At 37.1% G+C, this 22632-nt stretch overlaps 1 protein-coding gene across 1 annotated transcript in view; it reads left to right on the forward strand.

Annotated features, from left to right (window-relative positions):
• Positions 1-22632, forward strand: part of DOCK3 (dedicator of cytokinesis 3) — a gene marked incomplete at both ends in the record, with an annotated part of 219664 nt that overhangs the window by 112643 nt on the left and 84389 nt on the right. Inside the window, 5 exons of the mRNA XM_082321208.1 lie at positions 1656-1737; positions 8036-8096; positions 10359-10506; positions 18269-18357; positions 21985-22110. Of these exons, the coding sequence (XP_082177334.1) occupies positions 1656-1737; positions 8036-8096; positions 10359-10506; positions 18269-18357; positions 21985-22110 (506 nt within the window). The remainder of the gene's footprint in view (positions 1-1655; positions 1738-8035; positions 8097-10358; positions 10507-18268; positions 18358-21984; positions 22111-22632) is intronic.

Below are 22632 nucleotides of genomic sequence, written 5' to 3' on the forward strand. Positions count from 1 at the left end.
GGCATGTTAGCAATCTCTGAGCTTATAAGCATCTGCTGCAAATTAATTAAAATTATCACTGAATGAAGTTGTAGGAGACATGGAGATTGGATTAATAGTGAGTAACAGGGAGAGTGAAACAGCCAGAGAGCATAATCTGGCTTGCTTAGCAAGATAAACTTAAGCAAATAAACGCGCAAAGGTGTATAGCAAGATGTATGAGTCATGCTTACAGAATTAGGGGCCATTCTGACAAAAGTAGCAATTCTGAAAATCTGTCGGTGTTTATAATGGGCAGGCTGCTTCAAATGAACTCACAGCGTAATGCTGTAGTAAAAAGGGTAATAGGTGATGTTTGATAAATTAGTTAGGATTAGTATTGACTTGATTTCATATGTGCGAAATACACGTGTGTGTATTTGCATTTACGATGTAGGTGGTACCAGTACTAGACTGTTACAAACTTGCATTTTTAGAACTGTTCATGAAAGGGTGTTGAAAAATCGCACTATGGGTAAGTTCTATAAAAGGATTCCAGCACTTTTTCTTTAATTTCTTAACAGCGTTAATTTGTTTACTTGTTTGGAGGGATATTTGATTACATAATAAAATTAATGACTGATATCACTACCCTGTAAGAAATTAGCTTTTCTAAAGGGCTCTTTAACATACAGAAAAAAGTGTAACGAAAAGCAGTGACTGAACACTGAAACCAGACATTTCCAAGCTGATGTTAACCCATGCATTTTAACTGTAGTGATGAATAGCCTTTTGGAGCAAGCTACCAAAGGAAGTAGTGCATACTCTACGTTTTCATATTTTTCAGGCCAACAGCGGATAATATGCTGGAAAATGTGTTTTAGTCAAATAAAGGTTTCTGGAGTTGATACAGTCATACTGGATAAAATTGAAAGGATCTGTGCTATAATGGAAATGTAACCAGAAGATTTAATGGTGTGCTCTTGCTGTTTTCTGTGAATCAGTAGGAGGAAAATTCTGGTCAATACTTAGTGTGTTGTCACATATCTAGTAAATAAAGTACTCTTAGTCATCTAATTTATCTGTATATATAAATTCTCTGTCTGTCTTAAGAAATAATATCAATGTCCATGGCTCACCATCTGTACTAAGGAATATATATTTTGCAGTCTGACTATACACGGTGTTTTTGCTTGTAAAAGGATTGTTTAATTTGATTGATAAGCAGTTCTATCAATTGAATCTTAATGTGTTTGAATTAGTATATTGCTTCTATAAATAGTATATGTTGAAAGAGATTGCTTAATTGGTATTCTTGTTACTTCTAGTTTTGAGTGGATTTCAATGAACTCAATTTTACCAAAGGCCTCAGCAAATGTGCCTTAGCCTTTGCCTGAAGTACTTGTAATGTGTTTAAATCCTGTGCTTCATATATTCAGATTATTTTAATGTTATTGCATCATGAATATGCATCAACATGATGTTTTCACATGCAGAGTAGTTGCTATTAAAAGTCTTCCATGCTATTCCATGTAATTTTATCTAGATCACTAAGTACTGTTTCATATGCTTTGGGAATTAAAAACATTAGAATACCTAGTGCATCTTTTTTAAAAAAAACATATCTACCTGTATTTTTATGTTGAAGTGTGTACATGAAACTCTTGTTTATTTTTTTAATATTGTTTGCTTTTTAGTGAGAGGTTTATGGTGAGGTTAAACAAGAATGGAGGCCCCAGGAATCCAGAGAAGATAGATCGAATGTGTGCACTTTTCACAGTACGTGTCTGTTCCCTTTCTTCTTCCCTTACAGTAGTATGATTGCAGATGTAGTCACCCTGAGGGGAAAAAACCCAATTCTTCCTTTCCAATATATTGAGTAGAATGGAAGCAGTTTCTAAGTTTTGTTATGGTTATAACTAAATGTTAGCGTAAGAAAATGGGCATACTTCTAAATTATTTTTATGGCTAAGTAGATATTCTGAAGTATTTCCTTTTAAGTGCATTTGTTCCTGCTTATAGTTTGAAATTTTGAATATTTTCATTGCATGTATCGTGCTCTTAGATAACAGGGCACAGGAAAAAGCTGCATTGGCCTGAACATAAAGCAAAGCAATTTTTTCAGAATCAAAGTTAGAAAAACAACTACAACAACACACACACGCACACAGAAAAACAGAAAATTCTCCAAACAGATTTTTGTCATGGCCCATTCAAGAGTCCATGTAGCAGCCCCAGGTAGATGGTGCAGCAGTAGCCTTCCAGGTCAGCAGCACAGTGTGTGTGGTGGAACAGAAAGACCGGGATGTGCTGCAGAAGCAGCAGCCAAGCTGAGCTACAGAGAGTTGGTTGTAATAAAGGAAACACTGTGATTTCCTAAGTTTCTGCAGCAGGTCTGTACAAATAGTTACCCCGTCCTGACGCAAAGCAGATATGACCAACTGTACCAGCAATCTTTAACCATCTGTGCCAGAAAGACAGGATAAGTAATATCCATCTGTGGCTCCTACCAGATGATACCTCAGTTGGGACTGAAATAGGCAGCTAAGATTTACTTCCTTTTAATTCTTCAGACTCACCTAACTGCCTTCTTGTTTTATAGTTTTGGCTATACCAAAATAGTAGTTTCAAAACACTCAAGCTTTAATACCCATTCTGCACTGATCTTAAGTGCTGTTAAAAGTAGCCTCAGAATCATGTGTCAGACCATGATTTTATCTGTCACTTCTCAGGCAGAATATGGAAATCTAGAGACACTGAAATTTAACAGCTCGTCACAGAATAACTGTAAGGAATTTCAGATCCCAAGTGTGATAAACACCTTCCATCATGAATCACCTTTAGCTAGTGCACATGCTAGAAGCTCTTTGACAGAAGTATTTTTACCTCCAGTGAAGAAAAAAATGGCAGACAGCTTTGGTATAATCTTTAGTTCTGGCAATGAAACCCTCTAAGGTCAAGCAGGGCTGGACACTGAAATAGTCATGGTTCCCAGCACTGTTCCCATTTCTCCTTAAAGAAGATAGCTGAATTTCTCCTCCTAAGGAACAGTGCATATCTAGCCAGATGTAAGGATGCTCAGTTCTGCCTCTGGATATAAGAGATGCAGGTTGATCCAAAATTGGCACTGACATTGCTGCTGACATCAGTAGCAGTTCTGGTTTTGGCACCATCAGTGAAGTGCTGCCAGCTGATTAAATGTCAGCAGAGGTAACAGTGTCTTAGTATTGCCATTGGCACTGATGACTACACTGTTGATAACTCAAAACCGAGTATCTTTGTCTTCTTAGAGAAAGGTGGCCAGGGAGCAAGCTTCAGCACTGGTGTCTGGGTCACGCAAAAAGGTTGAGTGTAGGATTAAGAATTGCTCTAAGGATTACTCCCAAAAGGCAGCATAGACTGGTGTATATCAAGTTTGCCACTTTCTGGCCTCTGAGGTTCATCATTCCTAAAAAGATTTTCACCATCAAACTTCCCCATTTACGCTGATGCCACACTGCTTAGGGTCATGCAACAACTGTCCTGTTTCACACTGTGTTGTGAACAGTGTGAAACAGTTTTGCTCTGGTGACCTGCAAACCAGTCTTTACACGATTTCAGAAATACAAAAGAATAATGATATGCTATCATCAGGGGCATAAAATAGTTCCAGAAGAGATCTGCTGCATGTTATGAGTGGGGCCAGCCTAGTCTAAAAGAGACCAGCCCGGAATATTGCAAACATGTGCCACTCTATAGCACCTGTCCTTCTGACCAGAGATCACTCCCAAGCTACCTTTCCATTTAATTATACAAAAATACCAAAGCTGCCTCAGTATCAGCTCTGAGAGGTGCTTAGACTTGTCTATCACTCTCTCTGGTAGAATGTATACTCTACATAACAGGAATTATGATAATTGGGAAAGTTATCTGGGCAAAAAATTGCATACTTCTGATACAATGTTTTTCATCAATGTATTCAAAGAACTTTCCAAATTACGTAGCAAAGGATCAACAAATAATAGCTTTTTGAATAACCATTTTATCTGCAATGGTTTTATCTTATCATAATTTCTTAATTATGAAATGCTTCCAAAATAAGATAGTTCTATGATTTTCAGGTTTGTTTCCAAGTTTGTGTTAGTCTTGCCTTTAAATCTAGTTATTTATTTCCTCACCCTCCCCCTGCACCTCTCAGTATCTTTCTAAAACTCTAATCTTTCCTAGAGGTAAGAAGCCCCATATCTTAGATAATTCAAGGTATCCCTGTCTTTTCCTGCTCTCTCTATTGCTTCTAGGGGTTCAGCTGTCTCCTTGTGTAAGATATCAAAATTACTTAGGTTTTGTTTTTGAATCTGCTGTCATATCATACCAAAGGTGAGAAACTGCTTCCTCTGAAGATTAAAGCTCACTCAAGCAAACCTCAGCCTATGTTAGTTTTAGAAACATTCCTGTGTCTGAATTAAAACGTAACTACACAGTAGCTTGCTATTTTTATTGAATACCTTACTCTCTGTGGCCTATGAGGTTAGCAACTGAATTTGGTAAAGCTGTGTAAATAACTAATTAGTGGCAGTCGGGTATCCTTCATTTCACTGTTGTGGGGGTGGAGGTGTTTGGGTTTTTTTAACATACAATTAGACCTTTATAGAAACCAGCATTGTAAAGAACTAACCATTATTATAGAGTAACTCTTTTCCATACTTAATATGGGGAAAAAAATTAGGGGTGATTTTCTAAAAAGCCATGCAGTTAGAATTATTATGAAATTATTTTGTTTATCAACCAGTATCACTTAAGAAGCTCAGAAGGATGTGGGAAATAAACCCCCTGTGGATGCAGTGCTAAGAACACCTTTCTGGAAACTTAGTTTATTTATATTGCACACAAGCAAATAATAAACATAGTTTGTCCTCTTCTGGGTCCTAAGTCACATGCATGGATTCTCTGCAAAGAAATTATCTGAAGACTTCCTCACAGGGTTGAGGTTTTTTGATTGTTTGGTCCATGTCATAGTAGGCATTTCTCCCCTTGTAAAAAGCCTCTGCTGTACAAAATGAAATACAAGGCCATCTGGGCCCACATTTTCTGTCTTTGACTGTGACACAGTATATTTTTTGTGAAATTGAAAAGCGACTAAAGTGTGAACCCATCAATATGTGCATGCCCTACCATTTTCTGATATTTTGACAGCTGCCCTTTGAAAAAACAGTTCTCTAAATTGCTGTTAATTAGAACGGGTAATCTGATAGTGTAATAAAATTCCCCCTGTCAAATCACAGATATTGTCAAAAATCTATTGCTCTCTAGAGTACTAAGCACTACCTCCAAGTTTTTTTGCTTTTTGAAATGTATTGTCAGGCACTACTGAGACTAAAACTATGTGAAAGCCCTTCTTATTGTGGAACTTCAATTTCTCCAAGACATGCAAGATAAAGCCTACCATATGCTACACTGGTATGTTAGGTGATGAAGAAAGCCTAGAAAGTATGTTCCCTTATTCATGCAGCAGCAAAATAAGACTTGAAGAGAAAACGCTAAGGAAGATGTATATAGCTTAATTCTTTGGCTTCAGAGAGACATGATCTGCTAGCTGGTAAGCATACCAAACAGCGTATTTGCAACTTACTGCGTATGCTGCCTGGGGAAATACAGTACTCCTTTTAAATGGAGTAAGAAGATACGGCCATGAATTTATTACTTGCCTCCTGTAATTTACCAATATAACGCTATTTGAAAGCAACTGAAACTTCTCCTTAGAATAAATTCTCTTTATGCCTAGTTCTCGGTCACTGTGCCCAGATTTTTATTGTGCTATATGTCACTATAATCTGAAGTTCAGTGTTTATGTGCATTGCCATCATAATCTCAGTTGCTGAGATTTGGTTTCTCAAGTCACACAGGAAAGAAATTTGCTGTGTGAATTAAAGTTCATGTTTTAGCTTCCAGCAAAATATGATTTTTAATTCATTAAATTGGTTCAAACTAGGAATGACAGAACTTAAGATGTCCACAGTTTAAAATTTCTCCCCCTTTATAAACAATTGCATTGTTTCCTTTTACAGTGGTTTTAATACCACTTAGTTGTGGGAATTTTTCAAAAGACAAATACAAGATTTTATCTAAATGTGTGAGGTGCTGTCCGTTGCTTCACCGTGTAAGGGGAGGAGTGAAGTGGACAACAGTAACTGAGCTTAAAACCTTCTCTTTGGATGTTTCTCCTTCACATGCACACACCCTTCACTCACTCTCCCACATTCTTAGGAAGAATACATTAATCATTTTGTGTTTCCAGTTGCTCTTCTCCTGAGAAATGACTGGAGCGACGCCCTTTATGTTTGGAGAATTTGGAGGTGGTCTGGTGTAAGTCAGTACACAACAATAAGATAATAGCACTTAGTAGAGTGAAGAGAGAGAGAGAGAGGCAACAGCTGTGGCTGTAGAGCACAAGGAGCCTTTTTGCATTAGAGTCTAAAACATGAATGAATATTCTCACAGTACATATTATCTGTTTAAAATCTTGTCTTGGAGGTTAGTAACATAAGGAAAACTTGTTGGCCAATGCTGATGTTTTTAGGAAGAAATGTTTCTTAGATCTTTCCTCTAATTAGAAAAAAAAAAAGGGGGGGGGGGAAACATCTTAGAAGTTGATCTTTGTTTATAATGTTATCAGAAAAAAATGTAACATGCCAAGGAAATTGCAATTAAGACAGTTTCTAACATGTTGATGCAAAATGCCACAGTAATGAATTGCTGACAAGTAGTCTATACGTATTTTCTTAATTTATTTTCTTTATTATTAAAGGTTTGTCAAGGTCAATAATACTTTTTTGTCTTCATTAGCTTTAACTTCCCTTTTGCTCTTCTGTAGGTTCCTCTTTTCCCATTTTTTTGGCTTTTCTTCAAGCTCATCTTTAAAAGTTTTGACCTGCTACTCTGTGACATGGAATTCCAGGGTTTTCATCCATGTATATAGTTGCTTGCCATAAATAACTTTCAGAAGATCTTAAGGTCCTATGTTTTACTAATCAATTACCTCATCTTAAAACTGATTTTATTTCTTAGTTTTTCCAGTACCCTTTCACTGTTTCTAACATACTAAAATACAAGTGACCATCCGTGCTACTTAAACTGTTAGAATGTTTTTAGCCAAATGTGGCCCTTTCCAACTACCGTGCTCCCCAAATAATCCCTTGGCACGTTTCAGCAGTTAGAAGGGGGCAGAAAGCATTTCCAGTCAGCAGTTTGCATGCAGCCTACCCTGGTTTTGGACTTCTAAGAAGGTTAGCTATGAACTAGCTGCCCTTGGCTCCCATCAACTCACGTAGATACGGCTTGTAGGTTCTATGCATGGTTGAGATACTGCCTTGCTGCTTTCATAATGTAATGAACATATATCATCTAAAACAGGATTAAAGCTGCACATTCAAGAGCATTAAAATAAACCATGTCTCTGAGTCTCCTACCTTTTTTCCTCTTCAGACTTTTGCTTGTTCTGAGGAATTGCACCTATCCGCTCATAAAATAAAAGGCACTTGAAGTTTTATCTAAATTCTGACAGTCGTGCTGCAAAGTTTTTCTAGAGCCATCATGTGAGACTAAGACTACATACTGAGAAGTCAAAAGCCAAAAAAGGAAAGCAGAAGCAAAGGAACAGGGTTAGGGACAGGTCTGTGACCTGCAGTCAGGGGATGGGGTGAAGGAAGCCAGGATGGGTTGCAGCTGGGGTAAACCAGGGGTTTAAATTTACTTTGTAAATTTAATACAGTCTAATAATGTGTTTGAATTAAGGATTAAATGAACATTTTAAATGTTTGCTAGAATTTTGATACAGCATCGCTAGTCAGTGGAGTCAGAATTTTTCATTTCTTTTCCTTCCAAAGAACATTCCGACCAAATATAATCCTTCTATGCTTTATATTTCTTGTCTGTAAATTAGAAATAATAATACTTTCTCTTATTTAAAGACATAGGAGCTAAATGAATGGAGAGTAATACTGTGTAGTCCTTATTATTGTTTGTGGGAATTTTGCAGGCACTTATTTTGGAAGTGCAGCATGTTCTTTTTTTAATGTCTGTATTTTTTCCAATCTTTTAGGATCTCAGCAGCAAGGACATGAAGAGAGATTTGTACATAGTTGCCCATGTAATTCGAATAGGTACAGTATGATTTATTACTTGAAATATATGCAATTAACAATGTTTTTACAGTATTTTTAAATGTATGTTTTACTTAACTGACATGATAATGGTTTAACCGGTTAGAAAACTCAGTCATAGACCATGCCTATCTGCTGAGATTAATATTCGGACCATATGTAGCCAAGTGTTAAAAGGTTACTGATGACTGTATAACAGTGATTTTTTTTTCTCAGTCTGAAACAAAATATTTGATTAAACACCACGTTTGGGGGAGGAGGGAGGAACTAAAAGGCTTTTTGTTTAATGTTCCAAAATTTCAGATGAGGTCTTTTTAATGATGATATATAGCTAGTTTACAGGGCTGGACATCAGCATACTTGGCCATTCACATCTAGTAAATCAGAGGCTGTTAGACAAGTATATATAAAGATCTGTTTTCTGCTGTAGGAGTCTGCAGTGCATCCAAGAACCCACACTCAAGTTTAGGGAGATGCCTATGAAACATAAGAGCAGGGAAGCTGTCACATCTATCAGGTGTTCTTTCTACCTGCTGATGCCAAAAAGGAGCATTAGCAGCAGTACCTGCCTGCTGGAAGCCTGTCAGGCTTCACTCCAACGTTTAGCAGCATACACTTGCTTCTTTCCAGGTTCTCTTGGCTGCTTGCATAGAGCTATCTAAAGGAGATATCTGGATGTGTAGTACCTAAACCTGACCCTACCCAGGGAAGAAAGCCCGTCCTTGCTAATTCGCTTGAGTAGTCACCCTTTATAGAGCAGGTTTCTCTGACTATTCGTAAGCCAGGATAGGTTTCATTTATTCTTTTTGAGATTTGCAGTAGCAAGAATGGAAAATGTTTATGATTGAAGTTGACTTTAGAATGTGTCTTATACGGTATAGTACAGCGCTTGAAGTAGTTCATGGAGAGCTAGATGAATTTTTTAACCCAGCAGTGTGTTTAAGTGAAGTGACTGTATGACGTCTGGTACGTGAATTAAATTTCTGGAATCTCTTCTAGATGGAAGGTGCCGGATAGAAAAAAAACTCTAGTGAATAAGGATCTAATTAGTTAGTAACAGGGAGTTAAATGATTCTATACTATGAATGTGTGTACTTTCACTGAGAAATTGGCAAGCAAATATTTACCCATGTTAAGTATAACTTATTTAAAATATTTAAGCCTAAAACATTAACAACATATAGTAGGAATAACAGACAGTCTCTTCAGTTGTGTTATTCTAAACAATGCAATAGTGCACTGTCTTTCATGTTTTCCAGGTTTTCAGTTAACTGAAAAATGGCTAGGTAGTGCTTGCAATGAAAGGGTATTTAAACCTATTTCCAGCCCGTTCACTGCCAGCACGCATTACCAGCCACAGATACCTTTTCTGAAGTACAGAAGGTCTAAACAGCTTAGTGAAACCATAGCTTTGTTGTGTTGTCCTGTGAATGACGATATGCCTTCTAAGTCACAAATGTGTTAGAAGATTTTTCATTATCTGACTTCACTGTGTCATAAAGTAGTTAAACGTTAGAATTGCTCTGTATCACTTGAGATGATAAATGAAGCTTGTAGAAAGATATGATGTAGTTCAAGCTCAGATTCTTAACTTGATGCAAGAAGTGCTGGACAAATTATTATGTGTAATGTTACAAGTTGGCTTAGATTATCATAGTGATTTTTCTGGTCTTGGCATTTTTTACTCTATTAAAAAACTGCTTTAGCAATAGGAAGTTAATCATTGAGCAGCTTTGTATCTGCGAATTCTCCTTTATGCGCTCCAAGACAAATGCGATAAATGACACAATGTATTATACGTTCCCTTAAAGCAATTGTATAAAGTGAAAATTTGTGTAAGTACTGGACTATAATGGAAGGACCACAGTGAATCTTTGTGTGAATGCAGAGAGGTGAGTACAAGCCGTATTCTTGGCTCATTCAACAGATGATTTGTAGTCAACCTAGCTGGATACAAATATGTGTCATGGGGCTGCAAATCAAAGATGGCCAGACATGATGCTGTTCACTTTGCCCTTGAGTGTTCTGTTCGCTAAATGAGGTGATGCGCCTTAATCAAAGTATCCCAGTGGGTCAGGTAGGTTCAAGTGGACCTCTGGATTTGAAACTATGTAAGAAGTAAAAAGAGTGAGAAGTATAGGAAAGACTGCAAGCCGTAGCTGAAACTTGCTCTAGGTATGCATACTCAGAGGGATAATAGAACAGAATAGACAGAATGGCTGCAAGTGAATCTCTAATGTTTTAAATTTCTGTTAATTTTAGGTCGCATGTTGCTAAATGATTCAAAAAAAGGGCCCCCTCATTTACACTATCGCCGCCCCTATGGCTGTGCAGTATTGAGTATCATGGATGTACTTCAGTCAATTTCTGAAATAAAAGAAGAGAAGGATTTTGTTCTCAAAGTTTACACGTGAGTAACTCCTAGAAGGGAAAGAATTAAGAAAAGCACTGTATATGTTGGGTGATGAGATACTAAAGAGATACTAAATATCACGATAACATAAACTGCGTTTGCTGCTTTATCCTCTTCACAAGGTAAACTATTGCTGTTGGCACTGGTTTTTGCTCCTTTATTATTCCAGAAGCTCATAGAAACTAATGAATATTATCACAGATGTTTCAGGTATGTGAAATGCTTCAGAAATTATTTAATATTGCCCAAATCTATGTAACATGTAAAGCTGCACTTTTATTAATATGATTTATTTTAAATCTGCTAAGCTCAAAACCAAAGAAATAGGCTGTATATCACCTGATGATGGGCATAGTTACTCACGCCTCATCTCCTATTCCTTATCAGTCATGGTGACCAAAAAAAGAAGTAGAAAACAACTGAAATCAACAGTGTGTGACCAGAAAACAAGTCAATGTATTTTGAGCAAGAATCTGTCTTCAGTTGTTTGTGATTTTGAACTTTGAACTAACAAATTCTTATTATGAAATGTGGTCTCACAGTTGTAATAAAAAGGCCATAGACAAACTGTCTGGAGATTGCAAGGAATATTTAAATCTCTTGTCAGTGAGGATAAATACTGGCAAGATCTGATTTGCAGATGGGCTGAGATACAGCTGACATTACTTTGTGGTCTGTGGCCACTATCCGAGTAATAAGATAATTTGGGAGGGTTGTAGAACTTTGTTATTCTTTGAGAAGTGCATTCAGCAGCAGAAAATCTGACATTCAAGGGAAACTATAAATGACAAAATGGCTTTCACTGAAAGGTTCTTGGATATCTCTTCATACATTAGAAATCTGTAAGTCCAAAGAAAAGTCTCTCAGAGTCAGCTCTTCCATTCTTCTTTTGCCAACAGTTATGAAAACTGTAGCAAAAATGTCAAGTTAGAGGGAAGAAAATGGTCTTCTTTCTTCTCTTTGCCAACCGAATCTGGATAACGTTGGCATTTTGTCACCATTCAGTTTCAGCTTAATCGAAACAGTGTTTTTTTGTTATATAGTTTATGTTAATACTGGCCTTGTAGATATGTGTTAATATATTGCAACTGCAATATTTTGAATGTTTACAGTAATGGAACATTCTGAATATCAGATTTCTGTTTTCATGCCCTTTTAATGCATCTTTAGCGTCTTATTCACTGAAAAATAGGAGCAAAAAAAAAAAGCTGTAAAATACTGGACTTCTCCATTTGTCAGTGACAAATAAAGTCATGCAGCCAGGTAGAGCAATCCAAAGTCCTAGTACTATGATCAAAAAAATCACAGGATAGAGAGCTTTCCTTCTTTTCTGCTTAATCTGAAGTGTTTTGTAAGTGTGGCTTCCCTTCACACCACCCAAAGTACCAGCTCTATCTGCCTAAATGTTTAAGTAGGTTTGTACTCACTGCTGTTGTTCACGGCTGCTTCCCCACACCCTTTGTTTTTAACATCCACACACACCCGTTACTGCCTTCCCAGGGAGGAAGGAGAGCCCATAACAGAATTCAACTCTGTAATCAGATGCTTGTAATTTTTATCACTGTATTATCATTCGCTTGAGTTGTTACAAGTCTTGTACATCATTATTTTATGCTACTGCTGTTTAGAGTGTTCTCTGTAAACCTCCAACAAAAATCTTCAGAAGGGAAAATGGATATATCTAAGGGGCACCAGCTTATCGCTTTTGCAGCTTTAATAGCTGTTGGTCTTCCACGACAGAATGTTTTCACAGGTTATCTGCTTGCATCTTCTCTTTGCACATTCTTTTAGCTAACCTACCTTTTCTTGCTTTGTAGACCAAAATTGAAATGACAGATTTTTGTCCTTTGTAAGTTTAAAATTATATATGGATGCTTAAACAACACTGAACTGATTTTCTTACCTGCTGCTCTCATTTTGATTATGGTTAAAATGCCTCAGGCCAACCCAAAAACATCATAAAGATATGAAATAAGGAGCAGGGTGTGTTTGTATTTTTAAAGGAACAGTAAAAAGCATTCTTTTTGTAGCTATCTGGCTAAAGCTAAAGCTTATAGCTGCCACAAATGAAGCAGTCAGCATACAGCCAGAAAAGCCTTTTCAAAGGGAGAAGCTGAAAAAAATTTGAGAGACTGAAAACCTAACAAAGGCTGAAACAAATGCATGGTGTTTCAATGAAGACTTTTGCTGGATCCACAAGAGAGAATACTTACGGGGAAAAAAAAATTAATTTACTTCACCAGTCTTCCTTGGCTTGCCTTATTATTGTTAAAGATTTATGTCTGAAAAATACTTCTTTCTCAAAATCCAGATTTTCCTGTTCTTTAATCCTGCAGTCATGTTATAATCTTACTAAGAGGATATAGTACCACAGCTCCAGTTATAAGCTCATTATGTAAAAGCATGAAGGTTTACTTTTATAATTCTTGTTAATAATATACATGTAAAATATTTTAAAAGTGAGATGGAAACTAAATTCTTGATCCATTCTTTTCTCTGAGATCAGTTGGTTTAATATTTTTATATGAATATTTGTCTTTAATGGAGTTTTTCACTCATTGAACATTACTCTCTGTGTCAATCTTCCAATTCCACTAAAAACTCCATATATTTCTATTTCATACTATCTTTTTCAGTTTTATTTTTCGTTCTTTTTTCTCTCAATCCTTTTTTTCCCCCCTTCCTTCTCCAGCACTAGCTCTTAGAATTCCTACCTCTGAATGCAGTGTATTGCCTGAATGCCTTTCCCTTTTGATATTCAGTTGTTGCTATTTGCCCAGCTGGACGAGAGCATACATTGCATTTCTGTCCCCATCTGTCTGACATCAGGGTCTGATGTAGTATGCCAAACATTCCAAATGGTAAATTTACTGTAGAACCAGCCAACCTGAAAAGGTGATGGATGGCTCAGGAGAAAATTCTTATTTAAAGTGGAAATATATTTTGTAATATATTTGGTATTTAGACAAGTAAAACACTAACACGTTAAAATGCATTGCAGGCAAGTGTTTTCAGGCTAGCATTTCAAACTTTGGAGAATATTCTCCTTTGTGTTCAGGAAATGTAAAGTGCAGCTTACATTGTTAGTTGGTACAAAACTAGCTTTAAGCTATCTTCAGAGTCTATTGATTTTGGGATAACTTTGTTCCAGGTTAATTTGTAGGCATAAGTCATTGGAGGCTGAAATCTATTTTAACTTGCACTCCAGAGGCTGGTACAACAACTAAGAAGTTATCAGAGGCTAGAAATTTTGTGTAGTCTCAGCTGTGAGGATGGAGGATGGTATAGAATTTGTCCTATTGGTTATCTTTGGGAATATTATTTGCAGTAGGGTAAATTACTTGGAATGTCTTGGCAAGAGAAGAGAAGTAAACACAAATATAATTCATAAAAAAATGTGAAGGTAATTTTTTTTTTTCCTGATGAGTAAGCTGAATATTGATTGAAGTTCAGAGTTAGCACAGAACACCACAGTTATTGAAAGGGTTTTTGTAGTGTCCATTAATGTCTTAGCTCTGTTGTGGTTTTGAGAGATTGTTTTGGGGAGCGCAAATGTAGTCAATTTGCCATACTGTTAAGTTCTGGAAGGTCCCTTCAGTGCTGACCTGTCTTGAGTTACTCTGTGCATGTCTGATCTCTCCTCCCAAAAGGGATATAGTAGTTACAGAAGGTATGAAGGAAGGCAACTAAAATGTTTAATGACATAGTTGTTATTTTTTGAGAGAGATTAAGAAGGTGGGAAGCTTCAGTCTGAAGAGGAGAAAAGTGGTGGTGGAAAGGGATATGAGCAAGACTTAAAAAATCATGGTGGAGGGTAAACTGTTGTTCATAGAATGCAATAGTAGAAGAATTAGGGATGCTCTGTGAAATTGGTAGAAGGTGATGTTAAAAAAGATGGAAGAAGGTACTTCTTTAGAAAGCAGGTAATGATCTTCTGGGTTTTATTGCCACAGGATGTTGTGAAGACAGGCAGTATTAGCAGGTCCAGAGGGGATTAGACAAGTTTATGAACAACAGGTCCATAAACAGAGGACTAGGAACAGACAGGGATGTACACTCCTACATCCCTAGTCCAGCAACCCTAGGGCAGGGTATGTGAGCCTGACTGCTCATATACCCTGCCCAAGTAGCATCTCCTATTGCCAGTCTGGGAGCTTTTTTTTATGTTCATACGTTCTTAACAATCAGCTGAGATGTCTGATACCTAAACCCATTGCAGTGAAAGGAGGAATGTTGAGACAGGTGGAGCTAAGATTTCAGGTGGGATGATCCCAATCTAGCTGCACCAGATAACCTAGGAATATGGCCTGATCTGTGTTTTAATTAAATGAATATTTTTGGATAGCACACTGGGAGGAAGTAACTTTTAATAGTTTTTTTCCATTTTTTCCTTTTTTACTCTCTGTACTTCATGTTTAATTTATTCCAAGTTTTCTATGTTGCTTTTGCTTTTATAATAATCAGCATTTGCAGGGGGTGTCAGTAAGTGTGCCATAACAAGTTTTGTGGGTTATCTCGTTATTCTTGAAAGTATATAGTTTTGTAATACTGAAGCTGTAGAAAATTACCAGCTACTACTTGTTCTAGATAGCCTTAATTCCTTTTACCATGCTATTCTTCAGTTACATAATGCAGCACACAAAAATATCCTTACTGTAGCTGGTTTGTATCTTACCCTAATTTTGCCAACATTATGTACTCTTGGAGGGAAACAAAAAAAAGGGAAAAAATATTAATATGCTCGGGAGAAGTTTTACAAAGTGACTTATTTCTCAAGACTCCTGTCTTGCTATGAGCTGAAGGCTTATAGTCTTCATTTCTTTTTTTCTTTTTTTTTTTTAAACTTCTAGGAGTCAATAGGACAGAAGTTTAATTTAATCATTTAATTCAATTGCACTTCAGGAGAAATAAGATTCACTATTGCTACTGAGTTAAAAATCGCTCTACTTCATGGGGAATCTTTAAATCTTGTAGTTGTCATTTAAATAAAGCACAATTGAATTTAAAAGACAATTGGACTTGATTAACATACTGTTCTTTCTTTCTTTCTTTTTTTTTTTTTTATTTTTAACCAATAACACTTTTGTGGTAAAGGTTCTATTTTTGTTTTTCAGTCAGATTATTATACTGGTAAAATTGTCATTTCAGCTGTGCTTACCCTAGTGTAAAGTACTTCATAACATTTATAGGGTGTCCCTTCATTATGTGGTAACAAGCTATATAGCACTGATGGCACTTTCTTCCTGGCACGATTCCATTCAAGCTTAGTGAGTTCACCAGGTTGGTTATACAGCTTTACATATACTAGTGCAAATAAAGTCATGCAACTTTGATGTTAAGGTAAATAAGAATCCTGATTCAGGTTGATAGGGACCTCTGTAGTCCAACCTCCTTCTGAGAGCAAGGCCAGCTATGAGACCAGACCAGGCTGCTCAGGGCTTTATCCAGTTGTGTCTCAATAACATCCAAGGATGGAGACCGCACAGCCTCTCTGGACAACCTGTTCCAATAATGCTTGACTGTCCTCATGGAAAAGCTTTTTCTACTATCCAGTCTGAACCTTTCTTGTTTGTGCTTATGCCTGTTGCTTTACATCATCTTGCTGTGTACCACTGAAGAATCTGGCTGGCTCTTTTGTCTTAATAACTGCTTGTAGGCCTTGCTCTTAATGTTCCCCTTCTTGTCTTGTCTTCTCCAGGCTGAAAAAGCCAAGGTCCCTCAGCATCTCCTCCTACAGCACATGCTCCAGCCACCTCCCCATCCACATGACTCTCTCCAGTTGTCTGTTTTGTATCAGAGAGCCCAAAACTGAGCACAATATTCTAGGTGCAGACTGCCAACCACCAAGTAATGTCTTCTCCCAATTGACAATAGAAACATGTAAACAAATACTGGTTAAATATTAATATGTTGCATAAACAGTAATTTACAAAATACAGCTCTGAATACATCTTATCACTGGAGAAAGTTTTCTCTAGCTTTGGATCCTAAACAAAAGTGTGGCACTTCTGACTCAGGTGCTCTTGTTCTGTTTCCTGCTTTGCTGGCTCTCTGATCATGTGATGATTTTTTTGTGAGTTATCATTAAAAGATATCTGTATTTCTCCGTGACTGGAAAGGAAACTGAAACATCTGTTTCTGGTGCTCTCAGCTATCTCTGTCACAATGTAATTTCCAAATGTTGCAGTGTCCCTAATTTCTCTCTCCAGAGTCTTGCCATCAGAGTAATGAGAGTATCTATAGAGATTTAAAGGGGATTTTTTTTTTTTTTTTTTTAAAATGTGGCTTCACTTGAAAATATTTATACATAAAGCATGGCATGGAGCAGTAAGAGATACTGGTTTTGACTTTCCACTACACAGTTACACAGTTTGATTTTATTGTGATGGAATAGCATCGTGCTGCAGTAGAGAGCATAGCTCCATGCCCCCAGGTCCAGCCAGGCACAAGGCTGAGCCTGTATTCCACATGCGTACACACACACAATACATACACATACAGCCGGCCACGCAGATCAACGCAGGCAGAAAGTACACACTCGTACAAACACGTACAGCACCAAAGGCCTCATCCTATTTTCCTCTCTGGTTTATCAGGGTAAAAACTTGTTAGTGGAAAACATGTATACATACGCGCTACAAATCCCTCCGGTCCCTGGTTTTAGACACTCACTTCAGGCACAGGGCATGAGCAGACAAGCATACTGACAGCAACCTATTTACACATGACTGGGCCATTTTATACCCTTAAACCTCTATTTCCCTACAATTCATATTAAGTCTTGAACAATCCCAAAATGCTCTTCCCCCACATCCCATTATCACCAAGGGCAGTAAGCCATGTCAGTCTTCAAAGCAATCCAGAGAGCCTTTCTGGCTGACTCATCTTGACAGGTTTCGCACCTGGGCAATGTGCTGAACATCCTCCTGCGGCAGCCTCGGGAGGAGCAGGGTCAGGGTGCTGTGTTTTCTCTGATGAGTTATCAGGCTTCCCCCACCTGCCATTGTTCCTCTTCTCCTTTTTAAAAATGATGAGCCTTTAACTGCATAACCTAACAGGAAAGAGATCTTGTCACTTCGGTCCTAGAATTTTATTGAGGATTTACAGATGGTAATGTAACTGAAAAGGAAATATAACAGTATCTACAAATGCTTATTAAAATTACATATAGATGAATAAACAATTGTGAAATGCTCCTTCAGAAGATGATATACATACAGAAGCATACTTTGTGTTGTTATATGTTCTTGCCCTACAATTTGGGTGGGGCTGCTGCATCGTGTTTCAAGGTGTTCTGTAAAATATGGAGGTAAGCAAAAGTCTTGTTGTAAGTGTCTGAGATACTAAAAATCAAGGTTTTAGTTAGTGTTTCAAATTTCACTTTTTATTTCTTGGTTCTAACCTTTTTTTATTAAGCACAAAAAGGTAACATATGGCAACAGTTAATTTCAGCTTAAAATTAATTTTCTACGTGAACAGAATTCAACTAAAGATGTCCAGAGCTTTCTTCATTCTGTCATAATGAGAAGAGTGAAACAATGGCTTTGACGACAGAAAAGTCACCACAGCCTCCAAAGTGTCCAATAAAAAGGAGATAACTATTAGGGAATGCCTTGTTTCCTTCCACTTTTAAAAACAAGAGTTATTTGGGATTTCTCTCATTCATCAAAACCCCACAACCTTTCATGTTATCTCTACATCAAAGTTGACTTTGTTCAGCAGAAAGCTTTTAACTTGAATTAGTGTTCTTTTATTTTAGGTGTAACAATGAAAATGAATGGTGCCAGATCCATGAAAATATTATTCGCAAGTCCAGCACCAAATACACAGCACCCAGCTCAAACTACGGTAAATACTTACTTGTACATTTTTTTCATAATAACAGATGAAGATTTCCTTTAGGAAACTGCTAATTATTTATAGCAGAGAAATTCAGTGAGATGTGAGATTATGCATAGCTGAATTTCTCTACTTGTGATGATTTAAAAGTTTAGCTAAAATTCATTCACGTACAGTTTACAGGTGAAAATCTGTATTGTATCTGCCAAATTAACCAGGAATTAAAAAAAAGAAACACGCCTGATCTCTTTCCTTCTCAGATATGGCTGACAATAATATTAATTCAGCATGCTAAATTTCCTTTGTCAGTATATCTGTAGTGTTATTTTGGCTCAAGAGAGGTCAGCAGTGGAGAGAGCTAGTGGCTTGCTACAGTATTAGCTTACTCTGTGAGTCTTCGTTTATTGGCTGTTACAGTTACTGCATATATCTGTGCTTGTGAAAACTGCTAGCCCATGGGGGGATACAACAGAATCCGCAATCGGCATTGGCAGAACTCCTTTAAAAGTTTTTTTTTTGTGAGATTGCTTTAAGTTACTGTGACCAGACTTGGCTTCACAGGAAGCAAAGAATTTAAATTTTATTCATCAGAATTGCCCTGAGTAAAACTGTCTTCCTTTTCATCCTGTATTCCCTTGAAAATTCCAGGTGTAACACCTATCTAAGGCTTGCTCTCCTGAGGTTACCATGCATCCTTGTCAACAGAAGCAAAGCCAGAGGTTAAATTTGTCTAACATATTTGTCTGACTGTTCAGAAAATTCTGACTGTCTAGAAAATGAGCAGTGTTTTTGTACCTACAAATTAATTATCAAGAAGACTCTCTGTGAGAGCTTCAGTACTAAATGTTTCATTACATAGGTGAGGAGAATAACTGTCTTGGCAGTTTTTGCCACCTTTGAAATCCATTTTTATTTTCCTAGTTGAAGATAGATAAATATGAAAAGTAAATCATGTCCTATCTTGTTACCTCATTTAGTGATTTCTGTAGTTTGCTAGTTCAGAGATATCATTATTATTCCATTCCAAATGAACAAGCCAATAGCATACAGTTCTGCTTCATTATAGCTAGTTTTGCATTCTTTACTGAGTGCCTGATTCATTGGCATACTGATGTCCGAATACTGATATTGTCTTAATTTCCCTTGTTTGAGGTATTGTAGTGGAATATGTAGTTCACACTCCCATAGAAGATATTAAGCACAACAATAAGCAAATAAAACAGTTTTCAGGTTTGGAATTTTCTTATATGCAAAGTTGGCCTCATTCCCTGCTGTTCCTCCTGTTACAGTTAAGGTCATCCACCACTTCTCATTAAAACATTTTCCTGAATTGTTTGTAACTTTGAAAACTTGCACTGTTTGCAGTTATTTCCAATGCCAGGTGTCTGCCTACAACTTTTTTTTTCCAAGCGTGAGCTTTTTTGAAGAGCAGAAAGAAAGGGAAATAGATAGCTTTTTACCCTTGCCTTTGGCTTTTTAAAATAATTATTTCAAATATTTCATTAAGATCTAGTGCATCTCTGGAATAGGAGATTGAAACTTGGCAGAGGTTTTGTCCTGGTGGGAGGGGCTGTATTGCGGGCTGACATGATTTAAGCGTAGGTAATACAGTTTGGGCCTCTCAGAACCTGCTGTTACAGTGAGAAAATGCTCCAGTCACAAGTGTGATTTATCCCTGAAGAAAAACTCTCTGGTGGTTTCTCTCCCCACCTTCCCAGGTCTTCTGTAAAATTAGTTCTTCAGATCTGCTGCAGGGAATAGAAAAAAAATGGAAGTATAGACTGGGTAGAATAAGAGGACGGGAAAGTAGATTTACAAACCTCTTGGAGAGAGCAAGAAGCTAGGCAGAAGTTTTTGGGGGTGGAATATGTGGGAGGGTACACATAAGTAATATATGTAATACCATGCTGGACAATTACATATTCTGTTACCTCTAGTGACTGATTTTTATAGATAATAGATTAATTCTGATGCTATTTGTTTAGTACTGGGTGTGTTGGGTATGGGGAGGTCTGAACTTCCAAATTTGCTCCAGTCCTTTATGCTGAAATTTTTTGAATTTATTTTCGTTTGTTTTTAATAGCAAAAGAGGATATAAAATGAGCAAGTTTTTCTCTAAGTAGCAAAAATAGTCAAGACTGATTTCTAATGAACTCGTCTCCTGTGTTCTGTTAAACCTTCTGTAGCACATGCACACACAGATGTACACTCATACATGGTATTCAAAGGGTTTGAATTTTTTCCATGGTTATAAAGCCTCTGTTTTTCCTCCAGTGCTTTGCAGCGCTCTTCTGCCTACTTAGCCGGACAGTTGCAAGTCTCTGTTTTGGCAGCTTTTGAGTACATACATGCTGATTGTCCAGCTGGCTGGTTGGCCTCCCTTTTCCTTCATTTTAAGGCTTTATGCTCTTTTTTTTCATCCCAACGCCCAGTACTAATAAAGCTTATACAATCTTCATGTTATCTAGATATCTGCTTATTTGCCAAATTTGGCTGAAGCCAAACAACAGGCTTGAAAATTATTTCAAGGGAAGAGAACAAAAACTGGGTGGGAGGTACATGATTTTACTGGTTTCATTCCCCTAGTGACTTGTCTAACAAAATGGCGACTAACTATTGGTCGCAAAGCTAACATATTAAGCTTAGGAAATAGCAGAACGTTAGGTGGCTCATGCAAGAATATGCATACAAGGCAGTGTTTGCTTTCATATGTGTTGTTTCAGTGAGTGAACAGAGAGGATAGAAAGAAATATTGACTATCATTCACTGAATGAGATAAAGATTGTGGAAGATTATTATGTGAACGTAATTCACATTGATACCTGAAGCTGGTAATGTATGCTCAGCAGATGAGACTAAACTTACATGGTTGAGCTTAATCCTGGTGTTTTCTGCTATCTTAATGCTTGACTTTGCAACTTTACCAATACGTTTTCCTCATTTTAGGGGTGTAGTATGCTATAAATTAAAAGCAACTTGAGAAAGCAGTTGGACTGAGGTTAACTGTGTAATTATTCCTAGTCAAGCTATTCAGTTGATATATCAAACAAGGGGTCGCATTAAAAGAGCGAGTTGCTCTTTTCTTACTGTTGTTTTCTGAAGTCAGTTTGACCAGTTGGTACTCTTGAAACATGTTGAGGTACTGAAGGAATTTCATTAAAATCGGCGTTCTTGTCTGAAGTAGTTAAAGAAACAAGTGGAACAGGTACACTTTGAGATTTTTTTTTTTAATGGTATTAAGTGGGATTAAAGGCACTTTATAGATGTTCTACAGCATTGTGTGATGTGGTCACTCGGAGGTGGCACTGCTCATACACGTGTTGTAACATGCCGTATGTGAGAAACAGAAATTATGCTAAGTAGTTTACAGTAACTTGTGACATCCCTGTGAAATTAAGTATTCTGATTTTTAAAAATTGTATTTTTATGTAATATTATGCTCTTAACTGATCCCTTAAAGCAGATTTGTTTCTTCCATTTCACTTTTACATTACTCCAAGCGAGGAAAGAATTCTGTATTTATATATTTGTATTAAATTAACCATGGAGCGAAGCATTATTTTACCTGCATGCCTTGTATACACAGACATCTAATTCTTAAGTCTGAAAAAAATGAACATCTTTTTTTCTTTCCAGGACTTATAATATCTCTTCAGCTTCTACGTGGCGACATGGAGCAGATTCGAAGGGAAAACCCCATGATCTTTAACAGAGGCGTTTCTGTTACCAGGAAGCTGGGTTTTCCAGATGTTATAATGCCAGGTAAACATAACAGCTCTAATCTTAAAATATTGGTCTTTTTTTTTTCTCATACTCTTCTAGACAAGTGTCACTGCGATGGGCGCTTTACTCGAAGGAGATTAATAATAGAAGAGTTGCCTTATTTATCACTAAATGCCAATTCTAGATTCAGGGAGGCATGCTAAAATATGTTAATCAATGAACATTATAGTAATAGAAGGTGTTAAATTCACATATATAGAAGGTGATCTGGAAAGATTGCTTTGATATCCCCCCGCCCCAAACCCCCAAATAGATAACCCTCATGTGTGCAAAGCATAGAGATGTTTCTTTTAAAATGAATGGAGTTTCTTCTTCCAAATAATCCAAAGCCTGGAAAAAGAGTTTCCACTTTGCCACCTTGATTTTTGGAGTTAGTATGATCCTTTTGCATTGGTTGACAATACATGAGGCTGCAAATCTGGTCTGATTCTCCAGCTGGCCTTACAGACCAGTTAGTCTGTGCAGCAGCTGTCTTGGCTGAAGCGTTGCTGTGCTTCGTTT

The sequence above is a fragment of the Platalea leucorodia genome, assembly GCF_965183815.1.
Source record: "Platalea leucorodia genome assembly, chromosome: 9".
NCBI classification, from domain to species: domain Eukaryota; kingdom Metazoa; phylum Chordata; class Aves; order Pelecaniformes; family Threskiornithidae; genus Platalea; species Platalea leucorodia.